The sequence below is a fragment of the Macrobrachium rosenbergii genome, chromosome 37 (genome assembly GCF_040412425.1).
Source record: "Macrobrachium rosenbergii isolate ZJJX-2024 chromosome 37, ASM4041242v1, whole genome shotgun sequence".
Lineage (NCBI taxonomy): Eukaryota > Metazoa > Arthropoda > Malacostraca > Decapoda > Palaemonidae > Macrobrachium > Macrobrachium rosenbergii.
This window is the reverse complement of record NC_089777.1, coordinates 11,807,430-11,826,415: the sequence shown is the minus strand read 5'-3', so window position 1 is coordinate 11,826,415 and position 18,986 is coordinate 11,807,430. Positions and strand designations below refer to the sequence as shown.

General features: G+C 37.6%; 1 protein-coding gene across 6 annotated transcripts; it reads left to right on the top strand.

Annotated features, from left to right (window-relative positions):
• Positions 1–740: 740 nt before the first annotated feature.
• eEF5 (eukaryotic translation elongation factor 5) lies at positions 741–17,698 on the top strand. 6 transcript variants are annotated; one of them, XM_067081428.1, is made up of 5 exons: positions 741–877; positions 12,626–12,750; positions 13,642–13,809; positions 13,916–14,050; positions 15,973–17,698. In XM_067081428.1, exons 2-5 carry the CDS (start codon positions 12,643–12,645, stop codon positions 16,033–16,035), a joined length of 474 nt encoding a protein of 157 aa, XP_066937529.1. In that variant the 5' UTR covers positions 741–877; positions 12,626–12,642; the 3' UTR covers positions 16,036–17,698. The 6 variants fall into 6 exon arrangements, with proteins under 6 accessions (XP_066937529.1, XP_066937530.1, XP_066937532.1 ...); XM_067081429.1 differs by having other exon boundaries at positions 808–929; XM_067081431.1 differs by having other exon boundaries at positions 843–1,036.
• The last annotated feature ends 1,288 nt before the right edge of the window (positions 17,699–18,986 follow it).

Genomic DNA, 18,986 nt, shown 5'->3' with positions numbered 1-18,986 from the left:
ATAGTGCTTCGTTATAATGCTATAGTGTCCGAAACTACGGACGAAAACAATAGCAAATGTTGTCATGATTACATAACTGCCACTGTCTCCTCAAAGACGCACATTCATTGTACTTATATTTAACGTACAAGTAAAATGCAAATCCAATATACTTGAGTTTCATTTTTAGTGCAAAGTGGTTTTCATAAGAATGCAAGGAAAACCAGCCTTTGTCTTGGTAGTAAGCAGAGTATTTTATGCTGTTAGGACATTTCTAACATCGATATTTACTGTGACAGTAGCAGGTGGTAAACAGTGATGATCAAGTTTATTCGGTCAGACAATGTCTAATAAAACAAGACTCCTCTTTTAAGATTCGATTACTTTCCGTTCCTTGCGCACCAATCATGAATGTTTAAACGACTATCAAGCCATCCTGTTATTTGGAGAAAGTTTTTTCTTTCACAAGTACGGTAGAGAAGTCAACAATCTCATGCAATATTTAGATGATAAATTATGACATGATTATTTGCTAAATTAAAATGTCCGTAAATATTAATTTACTTCGATTTTAACAGAAAATGACAATTTACAACAATTCCACAGGGAAGTGTGCGGGATGTACACACGAAACAGCACCGTGTTGACATATTTTCAAACAGGGGCTCGAGGCGTATTGCGGCATAAAGTCATGATAATATCAATGAGATAAATTTTCCTGGGCTTCCGAAAGAACCAGAAAGCAAATCAAATGGTTATTTGAGAAAGAATGTGTAGGTGTAAAAAGACGCAAGGCGCTCTTCAGTTTTATTTTGTCGGCCATATTTGGTGGTTGGCGGGTGTCTAGTGCGCGCGCCCTCTCTCTCGCTCTCTGCAGCCTCGCCCTGGCAACACACGTGTGAGTTGACCTTCCCCTGAGCTTCTTTTCTCCCTTTTTTGACGTCTTTCGAGTGAGTGTTTGAACCGACGTTCTTCTGATTTGTGACACAGGCCCTTGGGTCGCCGTTGAAGTGTCGCCCTCGAGTAGGTGTCGTTTGCGAGCGGCGATTTCCTTCAGGTTGGTCCAAAACACCACCACAAAACTCCGCCACTTCCCCCCAATGACAATAACCTGGCCGGCGCCATATTGTGGATATTTGACGTCTTTTTCGGTGCTACGCTGCTCTGGGGCAGCGCTGGCGTCGCCATTAAGCCTCTTACGCGATGGTAAAGCGTCAGTCGGGGGATTTTAAAAAGGAAAATGGGTCCGTGATCCATTGTTTTGTTTGGGTGTACGATATTTCCTCTGGGTGAAACCGCAACATGGAAGGAAGACGTTTTTTTTTTTTTTTTACTCGTCGGTGCATGGGATTGCCGGGCGTACGAAACAAAATACTACCACGAAAGCCCCAGTTGCTACTTTCTCTTTGACTCCTAAGCCCTTTGTGCCAGCACACGCGGAAAGTGTAGCGGCGACGTCCCCGGTCCTGGTAAATATTCGCCTCCTTCGAGTTTTCGGGGACTTGAGCAGCAGCGAGGTGGTGGAGGTGGAGGAGGAGGAGGAGGCGGAGGCGGAGGCGGAGGCGGCCACAGGGGGAAGTGTATTGAGAGGTTGGGAATTGTCAATGGACGGCTCGCCTTTGTCAAAGGGTCCCCACGTTGTTGTTGGGGAGCTATTTTTGCCTGCATGTGTCATCATATATCCAGCTGGGCGCTGTTTTGCCGGAAAATGGCTCCTCCTCGACCCCGATTTCTGTCGTTTTTGGGTGGCGGGGATGTGATGAGGGAAGACGGGGAATTCGCTACGAAAAATTACCGTCGGAGTACACCTTAGGTGGATGGAATGCGTGTACGGAGGGGAGGGGGGGAGGGGTTGTAGGCGAGGGAAGGGGGGGCCCTTTGGGCTAGTGACCCCAATAGCATTGCTTGTGCTGGAATTACTGGCCTTTTGTGTAAGCTAACCATCTTTGTAAGTGGGCCCCTCTCTCATTGTCTTAATCATTCTCAGTGCTGTTGGTGATTACTGGACCTAGAGCCGTGTTCAAAAACCCATTGTCAGGCTAATTTATATAAGCTGAGTTTCAAATAGCTTAGCCACCAGCCTCTTGGACCACATTTTGCACAGTAATTCATGTTCTGGGTCAAAACTAGGCTACAATGGTTGTACATGATTTTTTATCCATATTAGATTAGTATGGGTCTTACTCCAAAATGGTACCCTGAATATGCATCTTAAGTAAGTTTTCTGCCTAGGTCATCTATCAGTAAAACAGTCTAGGGTAATCAGTTTTTTCCTCTTCAGAATATATCCTCAAGTAGTCATTTGAGAAAATGGTAGTCTAATGAATTTGGGTTATATTTTTTTATAGGACCTAGTCTATAGGATTATAGGCGTAGTTCCATGTTCATAGTACCTAGGTTAATCCTCCTCTAGCCTAATAGGCGAGCAGTGTGGTTCATTTTGCCAAACTATGAATAACCCTTGTGTCCATAAAATAGTCCAGTTGCTTTCCCATCCCCCTTTTTATTATTGTCTGGTAGATATTTCCCAACTAACAGGATTTACATTTCTCATCTTATACAGCTGTGAATTTCAGCTTGCAGTCCAAACTTTAATCCGTCCATAACTTTTGAGTTTATTGGCCACTGATCATATTTAGCTTCCTGAAAGTGAACAGTTTGTGTGATGAAAGTTGGCCTGAGTTTGTGACAAATGCATATTTGCTAGAACATTGAAGGTTTTCACCTCTTAGAACCAAACTTTTATGCTTAGCTTACACCTTTGTTTAATTTAAATAGTTTTTATATAGGCTATGAGTAAAACTTGTGTGGCGTACACACAAGGTGAATTCTAGACGTCTGGCAAAATTGATGTGTGAATTTTTGGGAGAAAAATTTCTTTTTGGAGCCTTCTTTTTAAATGTTTTGTGTGAGAAAAATGATCTCTGTTGTCTGCAATGAAAGTTTGGAATGAAAAAAAAAAAACTTAGTTTAGGCATTACATTTAATAATTATGAAAATATCTCTGTTTTAAACATTATTATAGGCTACATATGTAATGCATGCAATTGTTTTAATGATGATTTAAGAATCCTGTGGATTATTTTAATCTAGTGCTAGTGATATGCCTGCTGTAACATAGAAAATTGAAAATTATCAAAAGAATGGAAATTATGCTGAAAAAAATTCCCAGCCTTATGACAAAAAAAAAAAAAAAAAAAAGTGGGTAGCTGAAATTAATAAGTGAAATTTCTTGGCCTATAGTTTTATAAATGAAGAAAAGTAACAAGTGAGTTCAACTTGTTCCACAGGAAATTTTCCCTTGGTGCAAAACCACGGCACAAGATTCTGTGTAGACTTCAGTGGTCGCCTGTATCTGATTTTTACTAATCTTTTTTTCAAAGAATGGTTGATTATTAGTTCATTCTTTCATACCCAGGGAATGAGTTCATTCTTTCATACCCAGGGAATGCTGAACACATTACATAGTACAGTTTTCATTTCCAAGGTTGGTTTCTCACCATACATACAATAGCCTACTATCTTATCAGTTGCATGGATAGAGGAACTGTTACAACCTTTAAAGAAACAGTTTTTGCAGTTTATAATAAACTAAAATGTTGAAGCACATGCTGTTATTAAAAACCAATCACAGCATTAACAGTTATTTGTGAAAATAATTACTCTGAAAGTAACAAGTTGCCCCACCCCCTCTCCCCAGCCTGTGACAAATCCTGGCCAAACCTGTGTCTGTTGGCCATATTTATATTCAGAGCCAGCATGCCCATGACGGTTTAGTCTTTGTTACCAACCACACAACTTTGGAATTCTACCAACCACAAAACTTTGGAATTCTTATGTTTTCGTAATTCATACAACCGTCAATACGCTAAGAATTTTTTGTCCCGTTCTCTCTGAAAATGTTGATCTACTTTACCCTGCTTTCCCTCCAATCATCATGTTCACATTAAAAACTGACAAATTTTCACTGAAACCTTCGTTTGTTGTCCAGATCTCACATTTATATTCCAGGTCAGTGGTCCCATGGCTGGCCAGTAGAGCATCTTTTATTGCCATCAACCACTGAACTTAGGAATACTGTAATCTTCTGTTTTTGTTATTTCAATTATCTTCAAGTAACATTCTGTTTTTGATACCGGTGATCTTCGGTACTTCAAGAATGGTTTGATTTTCTCAGGACATGCATAGTTGTTTTTATTTACCCTTTTGGTTACCTATGTGTTTTTGAATGGTGGTTTAACAGAAAAGAAGCCGGTACTTGTTGGTTAATGGTTTAGGGTTGTCAGAAATGGAGATAGGTCGTAGTGGTAGTCATTGTTAGTTGAGTACAGATACACAATGCTGACATGCATAAAAATGTTGGTTTTTAAGGTTTACTTAGGCACATGGCAAATCTTACTCAGGCTAATGCTGATGAAATCACTTGCTAATAAAAATGAACTTGCTTTTATGCAGCATCCTATAGCTTTGACAGGCATACTCTGTAGAAGTACTTAACTGTGCCCAGCACCATGGCTGTCTTTGATGCTTTATTGCTGGTGCGATTTTTTGGTTGCTGTTGCGTGGATGGAAGTTTCTGCAACTAATTTGAACAATTAAGGGCTATTACTGTAGTTGTGTTTCATGGCTTCATAAATTTTTGGTGCTTTTAATAGGTATTCATTTTCTCTGTAGACTAATGTTATTCAAGGGTAGACGCTGAAACTATATTTGCTGCCCTGCACGTGAAAAGCTATATAGGAGCGGATACAGAGTAGGGAGACATGGGTAGGCATGAGAAATCTTAACCTTTCCTAGAATGCTGTGTCCTGAACTAACCAACCTTACCTTCCTAACCTGATGTAGGGTGCCATGCCCTGACCTGGCTGGTGGGGGGGGGGCCTTTGTCCCCTTAACACTGAATATCCCTGTCTCCCTACTCTGCTTACTACCCCCTTATACTGTACATTGTTTATGTTGTTAACATTGAGATCAGTTTTTAGTCTCTTCGCTGTTCAAGATTTTTCTGTTAAATTTGGCACAGAGGGTTGTTATGCATTTAAGTAACATCATCTGGAATAGGTTAATTCTTTGATGTTTGGATAATAAATTTGTCTGATCACAGCTCCTAAAGCATCGTGACCTGTCAGAGGAAGTATTACGTTCTTGTGGATGCTGAGACCTTCCCCTTGCAGGTGGACTACTTACGGGTTATTGTTGGGAGGCAGGGCTTTGACTGGTCCCTGCATCAGTCTGCAAACCTGGTATTGAAAACTAGAAAGACTGGTTTTCAGCATTACTGGTTCTTCTCTTAGCAGCAAGGGATAAAAGGCATGCTGAAACTCATGAAGCTTGATACACAGTTAAGTTTCCTTTAAAACTGCAGGGCTCAGGGATCTCAGGGAAGGATTTTTGGGGGACAGGTATGCCATGATGACTTGCTCTCTCTCTCTTTATTTGCTTTTATTGAGCTTGTTGTCCGTTTGTCTGGGGCAAATCCTATAACTCAATTTTTGGCCTGATCCCTTCGTCCGATGGACTTGGAATTTTGTATGGTTACTCAGTCCCGGTAACAGTACAACCTTATATGATCAGTAGGTCAGGATTTGTAGGAAACTTAGGATTTTCATACTTTTATGTAGAATAAGTTAATAACTATAGATTTTTCAAACCACTTTTAGCTCAACAGGTATCAATTTTGTTGGCTACAATCAAATCAATTACAGCAAAATATTATTTTTTTTTTATACATAGCTATCCATCAGGACTCCAGGAAGTATACTGTATCTTTCTGTATACAGGATGCTTTGATAAGTTCAAAGCCTTGTGCTTTGAACTTAGACAGCGTGTTGTGTTCACCCTGGCACCCTCTTGGGTCCATTCACGCAGGTAGATTTGTGAGAGCATTATGTTGACATGGTCACACTGTCAACAATTACTCCACTTGCAGTCACTCCAGTAGTTGCTGAAGCTGCACATGTTACCTGCATCTGATCACCCAACTCTCATTGAGCCCCTCTGCCAGATTTAGGATTTTGTAAGGGATTGGACAACAGGTGCTTTGTAGCTTGTGAACTCCCCACCCCTTGAGATGCTGCCTTTTTCGCAGTGTGAGGGGCCCCTCATGCACTTTAGTGTTGATAACCAACATGATGTTCATCATCAAATGAGAGGAGGCACTTCCTCTTTTGAGTTTGCCAAGGCAGGTGCTTGAGAGGACTGTTCACTAGATGATGATGAGACCTGTGGTGAAGTTGAAAGTTCTTTTATCTTTGGTCACTAAGTAAGGCCTCTCCCCCTGTTCACATACCTAACAAGAAGCTGGCAGTTCTGCTCGATGGGAATAATTGGCACTTTCCTTGAACAGGACATCCCCTCCTTGAACAGACCTATGTGAAATGCAGTTGTTTTTGGTTCCTCACGGGGAACTTACTTTTAATTACCTTTTGTAGATACAAAGCCTTTTAGTCATTTGCTGTTGTAATCTTCAAACCCATTTTGATCGATCCCTACATTTATCCTTGTACCCAGGGGAAAAGTTTACATACAGAGCTTAGTGAGTGATGGTACCCTTGCTGCACCACTTACCTACTTGTAATTAACAACCTCATTGCTAAGCTTCACAACCAAACCACCACATGGCAAAGATTTATCTATATAGAAGACTTTGGGTATGCTTGTCTTGATAAAATGCAAGTTCAGATATTAAGTTTAGTGACTGACTTTCAATGTAAAAAGAGCTGTCCATTTCAATGTAAAAAGAGCTTTGCGTAATTATGTTCCACTAGCAGGTCATGGGAGAAAATTGTTCTTTTTTACATTTTGTAGTGAGGGAAATGTTCGTTTTTTATTTCAGGGAAGGGGGTTAACTATAGGCAGAATGCATCTTGCCCCTAATAATTTCCTGTCCCTTTACTCCTGCCCATTTGGCTGTTTTCTGTTACTGTATATACAGGAACAAAAGGTGGTCAGTGAATACGTACCTTAAGATGGACAGTGTGTTGAACTGCAGCCCATATGTGGAGGGATAGGAATAAACAAGTGTCTCGGAAGCTGATTAATAATTAGGCTTTTGTTTCTGGTCTAGGAATGAATAATGAACCTGTCTTCAGTGTAGGAGTGTTCGTTGGTTTGGAGGAGGAAAACGTTAGGATTTCACTTAAATGTTTTTGCCCGTAAGTGGTGCCATGTAGTTTTAAATTTATTCCTAACATTAATTTGCAGCTTGTAACCATAACTGTTCCCTTTTGGTTTTTGGACTTTTGGAAATGGAGCATAGTCATAAAGTATGGAAGTTTCCTTTATATCTCAGTGTTAAGGACACTTGACTGCAGTTTTCTTACCTTAAGCATTGTTTTCATGTGTTTGACATTGTCAGGTTTGGCTTTAATGTGATATATGTTTTTAATGGTTATCGTCTGAGATTTTGCCTTTGTTTCCCTAGGCTTCATGATTTTGTTGTGGGTTTAGTGTGGTAGATGGAGGAGTAGCAGGATTCTGGCCAAGACACCAACTGGCTTGTAGATCTCAGGGACATTTAATTGTTAGTGTTAAGGTTCAGTTCTAGTAGTATGTGAATTTCTTTAGGATTTAGGAAGATGTAATCACTCGAGCCCATTGCCAGAACATTTGCCACAACTTGGAAGTCAGCATTATATAATTTTTTATAGAATTAATGCTTCACTGTAAATTGGTTCTCATTTTAATGGTGAGAACTAGTTGTCCAGAAAATTGACTTATTTCCACAAGATTTGCATAGTTTTGTAGATACAGTACTTAGTTTAACAATAAAAATTCACTTGATCTTGTATAATGGTGTTGCTCTGTGTTAGCAGGCAGCCATGTACTGTGTGGGGTGTTGCAATGGTATGATAAAAGGAGATGGGGCTGCATTTGTCTTGATGACATATGATTTAGTCTAAAACAGTATTGCGATAGTCCTACAGGTTAATCCCCCCCCCCCTCAACCCCCCCCCAACCCCAGGAAATTGATCCAACCAATCGAAAGATGTAATTTTATTGGTTACATCTTGCTAAGTGTTGGAAGAGAAACTTTGTAGTTTATCCTGCCTCATAGCTCATATTCAATAGCTCTGTAGGTGGTGAAATCTCCAAAACAACATTGCTATTGTTCCTATAAGGATTCAAAACCTTGTCATTACAGTATATATAGATGTGTGATACCTTAGTACTTAAGTGGTTCCAGAAGGCACAAAGAATGCCAAATCCCCCTAGTAAATGCTATTTATACTTCATTTTGTGCATTGGTGGGCTTGTATTTTACTATTTACAACTCTTTAGGTACATAATCATGAAAAATGGGTAGTTGAATACAAATACACACGGTATAAAGTAACTTCATTTTACCTGTACTGAGAAGAGTTGATGTTATAAGGTGAGGAGGATTGTTACTGTTCGGAAGGAGTCCAATGAAAAAACAGGACTTGCACTTCAGGTATTTTTTTTCCTTTTCAGTTGTCACCACTGAGCATTGATTTATTCATCAAATTTAATTTCCACTAAAAAACTTAGGTAGTGATGTTTGCTTTAGACATCTCTCCAGAATGCCTCGAAGTTGGAAATTTAAATCATACAACTAATTTACCATTTGGCTTATTAGTTTTGCCAGGGTGGTGGTATATATTTTTTTACTTATTTGGCCCAAATTAACTTTGTTGAACTAGGGTAGTTCTTTCCATCCTCTTCATCTGACACCAGTTCTTCAGCCACCAGCTGTTGCTGCTCACTCAGAATCACCTGCAGCTCTTCATTTGTTACCTTTCTTTCTACTCTTTCACTAAGTATTCCACCTTCACTTATTCATATCTGATGTACAGGCTCAGCACTTAGAGACTATTTTCCACAACAACCAGGTTTATGGTGCTGCCGTAACAAACTGGTGAACCGAACAGCATCTCACTTAGGTTTAGATGAAAATCATTGGATGTATGGTGTAGGACTGGTGCTTTTCCTTCCTCCTGTCTGCCTCCAGCTTCACAAGCACTGTATTCAAGCTGGATGCGTCAGAGTTAGGGTTTTAAGAGCTTCCTATCTGTGACTACAAGTAGTTGGTAATGAGGCTTCCTACAGTCCTAGTTAAGGTGGTTGCCAATGCTAGAGCCTACTGTGTTAATGTGTGTTATCTTGTGCTGCCATTTCATTGTTCTCCCTTACAGGTGGACAGTCTGCCTTACATTGTTTCTTGTGTGTACTCTCACCACACTCTCGATACAGGGATCAGATGGCTTGACCCTCCCCATGTTTAGGTTAGAGAGGGTCATGAAAGCCAGTTCCAAGATGGGCTAAGTGACTTTGGGATTAGGTACTGTATTCAAGTTGGTATGCAAACAGCCAGATGAGGGTTTATATCCTTGTAGGAACAGTGGAAGCTTCTGACATTTTATTGCATTTTTCCTACCCCGCATTGGCCCCACTGCTGAAGAGAAACTGATGCTTGGTTAATATATGGTCAGTTATATGACCTCTCACAAGGGAGACTGCCAGATTTTGTAGCCAGCCCTGGGTTTGGTTTTATTTTATTTAGGAAATAAGTAAAATAACTATAAAAAATTGCCATTGTCAAAGAACAGTTGACGGGTGGTTAAGGAAACTGAAATTAGATATAGATTTAAAGTAAATTATACCACGTACTGTATAGCTTTGTGCAATACTCATTTTCATCCAAAAAGGTTTCAGGTGTTTCGAGTTAACAGGTTGTCATAGTACTACAGCATTTGATGCTTTTACAGATTGTAAGTTTTTTTTTTTTTTTTTTTTTTCTGTGGTTATTAAAAGTGGACTTATTAAGCTTAAGTAAACAAGTGGACATGGACATGCAGCTGTTGTAAGTTGTGTTTGTTTGGCTGTCTGTAGTTAATAAAAAATTGGATTATTAACCTAACGTAATCACGTGGGCATGTAGCTTTGAAATATACAAAGATTTTAATTACTCGTTGTTTTGCCTCCTGCTCAAGATCATGAAGCTCAACTGAATGTTGAGCCATACCATGAGCTTATGCTTTTTTTAACATGCTCCAAAGCCCATGGCTAGATATTAAGCTCAGGTGTATGAAGTTGGCTCATGGTGTTCTCTTAGTTGTACTTTGAGTAGCTCTAGCTTCATAAGAATGTGTGCCTCACACTATTAAGTTATTCCATGGTCTAAATTCTCAACTGTACCTTGTCACCTAACCTATTTTTTCCTTTATTATACTTTCAGTATTGCCTAAATCCCCTTATGGGTAGTGCCATCAGTGCACTTCATCCGGTGCACTGTAAGCATTACTTAGGTTCCATGCATTATGCCTTCGGCCCGTAGCTGCAACCTGTCTTTCCTTCTACTGTACCTCCGTTCATGTTCTCTCTCTTCTATCTTACTGTCCACCCTCTCCTAACAATTGACTTGTTGCCGTTGCACTTGAGTGCTGTATCAGGACTGGACATGCCAACCATTCGAGGGATGTAGTATATCATTGATTACATCCTCGCAAGGTGTTGGAAGAGCAAACTTGTTGCCTATCCTGCCTTCTAGCTTACATCAAATAGCTCTGAAGGCGGTGAAAGCACCAAAACATTTGTTGTTCATAAAAGGGTACAAACCCCCTTCTTTAATATGTTGTAACTTAGAAACAAGGTTTGAGTTTGGCTGTTGGCCTTGAGCAGTGTTTTGGGTAACTGGCTTTGTACACAGTAGCCAAAGTGTTAGTTTCTTATCAGTGAGTGTGGTGTGTAGAGGTAATTCTTGCTTGTGTGGTTTCTGTCTTGAGTGAGTATATGGGGCTTTCCTGCCCTTTTGTGGTTTGTGATGTGCCCTTGCGCATGATGGTATCTGAGAATTCTCTCCTCCCAAGGAGACCTTCGCAGATGCCCAATATGTGGTGGTTGAGAAATACACAAAGGTAAAATTTTACAAATGAAAGCTGTTTGAAATTTCTATTTCTAATAATGGTTTTGCAATTTGCATCCCCCTCAAACCCTCTGCTGTCTGTATCATTTTTTTAGCTATATTGTATAGTTCAATTTTGATTTTAATGTTTTTGATGTATTCATGCCTTCAGTTATATGACATGTTCTGTGACAGGAATTTTTCCGTATTTGGAGTGTGGTAATTTGTATTTTCAATTTTCATCTACAGTATAGTTGTACACTTCTCTTCACTAGAATTGAAGATTGCCTTTGCATTATTTGGAGTTAGGCATGCTCAGGCAGTTTAATATAGGCTTTTGGTTGTCATCTTTGCAAGATCTTGGTAAGGGAAGCCTGTTAACCTATCCTGCCCCAACCTGGCTATGAATTATCAATGGCTAAATGTTCCAGTATAGTATCCATACATCAGCTATATACCTCAGTCTAGGAAATTGGTAGAAATGAAGTTTCCCAAGGTGATAGTGAAATGGGTTTTCAATAGTTGAAAATTGTTGTCCTAATAGGAAGATGGGTGAAGTTTCTGACCCAGCCTTTAGTCAGTGTCCAAAGAAAAAGTAACTTCTACGCTTAAAAAAAAAAAAAAAAAAAAAAAAAAAAAAAAGAGAGAGAGAGAGAGAGACTGGAAGTGTAGGGTGCTATATGATATAAAGGTGACAGTAATCTGTGAGCTATTTTAGGAACATGGGATTTATGTCCACAGCCATTACATTTTGAGTAAAGTTATTGAAGGGCTTTTCAAATGACTTGTTTTATGGTTAGCTACACTGTGTTAAACAGTGCTCAGTAATGTACATGTGATATGCACATGGGATCTTACATTTAATTAAGCAGTAGGTTCCAGCACTTAGCATAATGTATTTGTTTTTTTAGACTCTGGGCTGTTTAATTAGGTACGTCCTCGTAACTTGCTAAATTTTTGGACATTAGTGTGGATTTAACGTTTTACAAGTCATCTTTGCCCCTCAGCATAGATATGCGGAATTCAAAAAGGACTTAGTTGGATGCTCTTTATCATGCCATTATCTTTACAGGGTTATTCTGTGATATGTTATCATGATTCTCTCGTGTCTTATGCATGCTAAATCTCATCCAATTCTGATTCTTGTTTGCTTTTCAATGGTCCTCTGGACTGACATTAAATGGAACCAGATGAAGTAGTGCAGGAAATTCAAAAGTGGTAACTTTCCACCAGTGAACTTATCATCCACTTGCTGAAGATTCCTGGGGCCTCTGATTTTGCACTTACTTGGAACTGCATTTGGTTTTATTATGAATTGTAAAGGGCTAAATTTTGAGCGATACTTTGTGTGATGTGTATATAAATAAGCAAGGGTTGGGTGTGCTGATTTAATGTTAATACTTCAGTTTCTTAGGGTTTAACCTTCAGTTTCTAAGAGTTTAACACCTCTCCAGTAACAATCATTTAAGGTACAGTAGTAAGAAATCTACAAAATATTCATTAGACTTTTGGTGCTCCAAAGTATTGATGTTCTTTGCAATTCCCCATGAATTATCCATAATTTTTACCAAAATTTTTGACATGAAAATACTGATTTGGTGTCAAGCTAAATTTATGACGCTAGAAATCTGTGCATATGGCACTGCCTTGTGTCTTTCTAAGTTTGTACATGTAGTGTTTTATTTTTTAAGTGAGTATTAGTTTGAATATTTTTAAAAGATGTGGGTACATGAATCATGAATAAGAAAAAGTTGAATCTTCATTGTTAATTTATTTTTTCAGATCCAAAAACAGTTACTATGTCTGAGGAGCTGCAAGCCGATTTTGATGGTGGTGATGCTGGTGCATCAAACGTTTACCCCGCCCAGTGCTCCTCTCTCCGCAAAAATGGTCATGTTGTCATCAAGGTAAGAGTGCGTAGTATCTGAATGATTATATTGGATGCTGCAGTGCAAATTATACCATAGCAGTTTAAGTCCCTTGATTATATTCCCAAGGATACCTGTAGTAAGTGGCAATTGTTAGTTCTAGAAAAGACCCATTTATTAAAAAATAGACTTTTTATTACAAAGCTGTTTATGCAAACAATTGTATGGTCTTAGCTTTGTGCACTTGCAGATATATCAAAGACAACAACTGTCCCCCCCCCCAAAGCTAAGCTGAGCTATTTGGTCAGATTTGTTGATAGCATATGCATTTGAATCGTTCAGTAGAAAAGTTCATTCCAAGTTAGTGGTATTAGCATTAAACATTAAGTTAATTCTGACATCAGTCACAAATTGGGGTGCTTACAGATCGTTGGCGTTAGTGAAAAATTAAGGTTTTAGTAAATTAAAGGTTGTATGGGTCAGCAATACATTCAACAATTGTCTTGTCGTGGGTTGAACAAATGGCATGCCTGTATGTTATTAATACTGTACGATTTTTTGAGTGCAGTCAAGAACTGTAGCCATAATAATATAGATTCAGATACCAACTTGATGTTAGTGTCTTGCTAGTTGCAAATCTCCCTTATCCAGTGGTATATACACTGTAATATAGAGCTAAGAATTTCTGCAAACTGGCTTTTGGTAATCAAAAGAGTACCATAAGACCAGTTTTAAACCAAGCATTTGAGTTATCTTGGGTATACCATTATGTGATGTGAAGTATCTGTTATGAGTAATTGAGGCCTGGGTGGTTGACTGTTTTCAAACATTGGTGTAATGTATCTTGGATCATTGTTTTAACTAATTTATTCTGAACTACACAATAACATTGGTTTAGACCTGCCTGCTGATATTTTTCCATGATTACAGAATCGTGCTTGCAAGATAGTGGAAATGTCCACCAGCAAAACCGGTAAACACGGTCATGCCAAGGTGCATCTCATTGGTATTGACCTCTTCACAGGCAAAAAATATGAAGATATTTGTCCTTCCACCCACAACATGGATGTACCTGTAGTGAAACGTGCCGACTACCAGGTAAACTTTAATTTGTGTTTTAATGTGTCATGGAGGGTTGCTTGGAAAATGAAGATAATGATGTGTATAATCATGAAATGGGTCTAATTGCAATTTTTCTTTTCAGTTGATTGATATCTCTGATGATGGCTTCCTCTCACTGATGATGGAATCTGGCGAACTCCGTGACGATATTAAAATTCCAGAAGGAGACTTGGGCACAGAAATCAGGACTAAATTTGAGAGTAATGAGGACCTTCTGGTAAGTTTCTTGTATTGTTTATGAACATAACTATGATACCTAAGCTCTCCCTCATTTTTAGTTGTTTTGATTTTGTCTTTAAGTTTAGGTTTTTACAGATTCAACTGCAGTCTGGTTATGGTTGGATTGTAATGCATTTTCCCTGGGTTATTGATAGAAAAGTCTTTCAACATGTGGGAGTCATCACACTTCCATTTTGCCGAGTTGAGTAGGTCAGTGTCATCGATCAGAAGTAACATCAGTTATGGTTATTTAGATTTAGTGGGAGTTATGGCAGTGTTTTGGGGGTAATAAAATTTTAAAGAAAATATAATAAGCCAATACATTTGCATATTGATATGTACAATTTAGATTGAAAATGCACATTAACTATATTTTTATCTTGTGTACTAATTTCCCAAGTAGTGAAGTTGGGAACCCTTTATGGAAGTTCATTAATAATAAAAATAGTGTTAGGGAAAGCAAACATTACTTGATTCCATTAATTGACGAAGTGAATGAAAGGTTCCTGTGTAGTTTTGAGTATATTTTTATTAGTTCATAAATTTTGTCTTCAAATCAAGAGAGCCACATGAAAGTAATGGACCTTTTTTGATTTGGTCTTAGTTTTAGCTCATGGGCATACCTGGTTAAACCACTTAATATAGTTTGATGAAATAACCACATGACCCTATCCTTGTTGGCAGAGATTGCTAATCAGAATTACTGTAAGTTACATTGTACAATATGTTTTATGTTAGTGTCAGAACTTAGCAATAGGGGGATGTTGAGTTTGGAATAATCAGGGCAATAGTACCATATTCTCTTTGCAGCATATTGGATTGTGAATTTTTAAAAAGTACATTATTAAAGGATTTAAGTATTGAGACAAAGCCTTTGGGCCAGCCATATGATAGCTAAGTGTGATGACCACATGGTTAACATCTTGGTTAGTTGCAATCCCTTAGGTCAACTTTGAGGGTAAGAGTTTTCACTTGCGATGAATTGTCATTTACTTGAAATGCAACTTAAATAATTCCTTAATAAATTTTGGGAGTTGCTTTCAGGGGGATTTTTGAACAGGTATTAGTTACTGTAATTGTTTTATTTGGTTCAACTTAATTTCAGAAATTTGGTATAGAAATATAACTTTTATAGTTAGTGTATAAAGTTTCTCTCTCTCTCTCTCTCTCTCTCTCTCTCTCTCTCTCTCTCTCTCTCTCTCTCTCTCTCTCTCTCTCTCTTTTCTTGATGGTTTGGGAGAAACTGTTGAAAATCAGTAATCTGTTGGTTGGGTAACAAGTAACGGATTTTTTTTTTGGTCAACTTTGAGGGTAAGAGTTTTCACTTGCGATGAATTGTCATTTACTTGAAATGCAACTTAAATAATTCCTTAATAAATTTTGGGAGTTGCTTTCAGGGGATTTTTGAACAGGTATTAGTTAATGTAATTGTTTTATTTGGTTCAACTTAATTTCAGAAATTTGGTATAGAAATATAACTTTTATAGTTAGTGTATAAAAGTCTCTCTCTCTCTCTCTCTCTCTCTCTCTCTCTCTCTCTCTCTCTCTCTCTCTCTCTCTCTCTCTCTCTCTCTCTCTCTCTCTCTCCCTTGATGGTTTCTGAAAATTAATCTGTTGGTTGGGTAACAAGTAACGGATTTTTTTTTGTTGATAGCCAAATGTACATGATCTGTAGAGAATTTATGAAGGTAACATGAAGTAAATTTTTCAGTGGGTATTTAAGATTTTGTAAAAGTTGTTCAGTAATACCATAATTCTTTCATGTTCTTGAAATTTTTATTATACTGTAAGGTGAGTCAAAGCCACTTAGTGATTTTCATATTTAGATTTTTAGTTAACCTTGACCACATTATAGGCTGCACATCACTTTTTTTTTTTAATTCCTTTTATTGACAAGTCATCCCCCATTTTGTTTTCCAGCTGACAGTACTTTCTGCTATGGGTCAGGAAATGGTAGTTGCTACTAAGCCAAACATGAAGTAAATTCTTAACAATCCTTCCATTGCTGCTAACTACACCATCATTATCACCACCTTCAGGACAACCATTTCTCTTTAAAAAAAAAAAATATACAAATATATTTTTTTCGTATTAGAACGTACGGGGCTAATGGTTGATAACTGTGATTATTCTGCAACAGAGTTCTGGGTGCCATGGAGAGGGAACACTAAGCGTAATTGTAATCAAGGCAGAATTTCATTTGTCTGCTAAAATGACATCTTTGGTTCATGTCACCATGGTAACCATTTGTATTCTGTTGTACCCATCTAATATATAAGAGAACCAAACTAGTTTCTTTTTTTCCTACTTTATTTTTCATTTTGTGGCAGAAGGGAGCCATCAATGTCATACATAGTATACATAAACGTATATGCATGTCCCATTGGACAATAACTTGAGAGAAGTTCCAGCCACTAAACTGTTTTGTTTGTTTTGAGGAGGGTCCTCATCACAAGTTATTTGACCCGTTAATAATAATAGTACTCCCTGGTTCGGTTTTCTTTTGTGATGAAACTGAGGAATAAATGGTAATGTTTATATGGCGTTTGATTGTGCAGTTGATCCAAGCTTCAGTGCAGGAGAACCTTCACCTTCACTTTTATTTTTACAGTTCACCCTTGCGTGGCAACTTTCTAGGCCCTTGTAAAACTTGCTTTTTCTATTTTCATTTAGTTTTTTCATTTTGTTTTTTTACTTTATAATGCATAATTCATATGCAAAATATTAGAATAAAATTGACTACCATTCCAGTGTTAAGATGTTTTTTTCATTAATTTCCCCAGAATGAGAGATCAGTTTATAACATTTGAAAATTTTCAGTTAATTGGGTCACTTAGTAATTGCTTGGGAGAATGTGAGAATACTTTGCATTTTGGTGTGTTGGGTTTTAATAAATTGTCTTGAGGATTTTGGGGTAACCTGTTACATGGGATCTGTGATGCCCTATTTAGCCTATTTCTATTAAATATTTATTTGAAATCACATTAGAATTGTATATGGAGTAGATCAGTTTTATTATTTTGAGGTTGATAAGTGAGTATCATTTTTTCATGTTTTATTGTTGAAATTCATGTTGGATCTTTGAAGTTAAATATTTAATTGGTAAAACAAAAGCACAATTGTGTGGGGAAAATATTGAAATTTAACCGACATATGTAGGTGAGCGTTCATGTACTACCAAAAATGTTTTGAACTAAATTTTTGCAAAAGATTTCCATTCAAATGAGCTATATATGTTTGTTTAGACAGCTGAACCTTTTAATTTTTTTATTGTAATGACATTGCAACATATAGTTTTGCAAATGTTGAGATTGGATGTTTTTCAGAAGCATCGCACTGTACGCTATAGTGTGCACCTGTTGAAATTGAGTTGAAAGTCATCAACTACAGCTCTTGAGAAGAACGCTCACCTTTTCAGTTTGTTAAATGAATATTCGTGGGATGCACTGTATTATGGGTATTTCAAACAACTTTTGTACTGATGTTTGTCTTAGACAAATTAATCTTGTGCAGTGAAGTTATCACAACCCATTTTGTAATTTGTTGGTGCATGATGATAAACTGTAAATTCTTTCAATATAGCAATCATAATGCTGATTTTCAGCAAAGTGTGAACTACAAACGAAATAAACATCTTGAATACACACCCTGTCGACGTTTTACATCCAAGCTGGTCCTTTTCTTAGGGCTGCAAAGTAGTTGTTCAAAGTGATCATGAAGTGAGATGCTCTGAAAAATCAGCAATATAATCTATTGCTTCATCACAGCTCTTAAGCTGCAAATATTATCAAATTATGAAGCTTAAGCAGATTTTTTAATTTGTCCACGGCTATCTCTTCAATGCTCAGGAATTTTGCATATATTCAGTTCGTTTGGCACTTATTTATTAGGCTATCGGCTTTTAAGGTATTTGACTTGCTTAATTTGCGTGAAATTTCCATGTATGTTGTACATGAGTATTGTAAAGTGTTTTATATATATATATAATATATATAGTACTGTAATTGATAATTGCTCAAGATTTCTGAAAGTGTAAAAGCAATTTTGGCAGGCTTACAGTAGTAAAACTTTTGAAACAAGTCTTAGGTGTTTAGACAAAAATACAGCGCAGGACGAAAAGCTTTCCATTTACTAGACCTACCCAACATTGTCTTTACACCGGAAAATGTAGGAAATTATCTTGCAGTGAAATTTTTCCCGTAAGTTGTGTATATATAAGCAGTCATCAGTGTTTGATTTCCTTTCTTTCCGTAAGCATTTGATTGTATTTTGAATTATTTTTTATACAAATTTGGAAATGTCATCAGTTAAGCAAAACGACATGCAACATAATTTTGGATTTGTACAGTATGTGGTAAGTTATCCATTTTGGTGGGGTGCCTCACCTTTCATTATGCCTGCGATAGTAAGGGGGAATAAAATGGTTAATTTTTAACCCTTCATGTTTATTTTTTTCATTCTTTCCCTGTGCATAATTTGCCTTACTAACCAAGAAGTCAGTTGGTAATAAGTGATTGATCATACCAGAGATCTGGAATCTTCTTTAGTATAAGGAACATTCCTGTAATATAAATTAACCAGAAAGGTTACCATAACCTCTGAAAAATGCTGGACTGTGTATGACTGTCAGTCTTTGAAAGCTATCCACAATGGTTGCAAGTGGAAATAATGGCTGTAGCTAGAGATCCAAGCCAGAAATGTGTTAGTGCTCGCCACATGGGACAAGCTTAGCATATACATAGAAAGTGCTAATTTTATGCTGTAACAATTACCCAGTTTAAAGAGTGCCTGCAAACCCTAAGTGTACAGAGAATGTAGGATATGCAAAATTGGTTTTCATATTTTAAACAATGGAAGGAAGTAATGCTGCTTGAAAACTGGTAGGCTTCAGTCAGCAGAAATCTGTAAACTTGGAGTCTTGAAGTAGGATATTG

What these genes read in the sequence shown, in the direction of transcription:
- eEF5 (XM_067081427.1), top strand. Translation starts at nt 1,080, where the DNA reads ATGACAATAACCTGGCCGGCGCCATATTGTGGATATTTGACGTCTTTT. An exon ending in ATGGTCATGTTGTCATCAAG is followed by an intron (nt 12,751 to 13,641) that starts GTAAGAGTGCGT and finishes CCATGATTACAG; the next exon opens with AATCGTGCTTGCAAGATAGT. An exon ending in TGAAACGTGCCGACTACCAG is followed by an intron (nt 13,810 to 13,915) that starts GTAAACTTTAAT and finishes TTTTCTTTTCAG; the next exon opens with TTGATTGATATCTCTGATGA.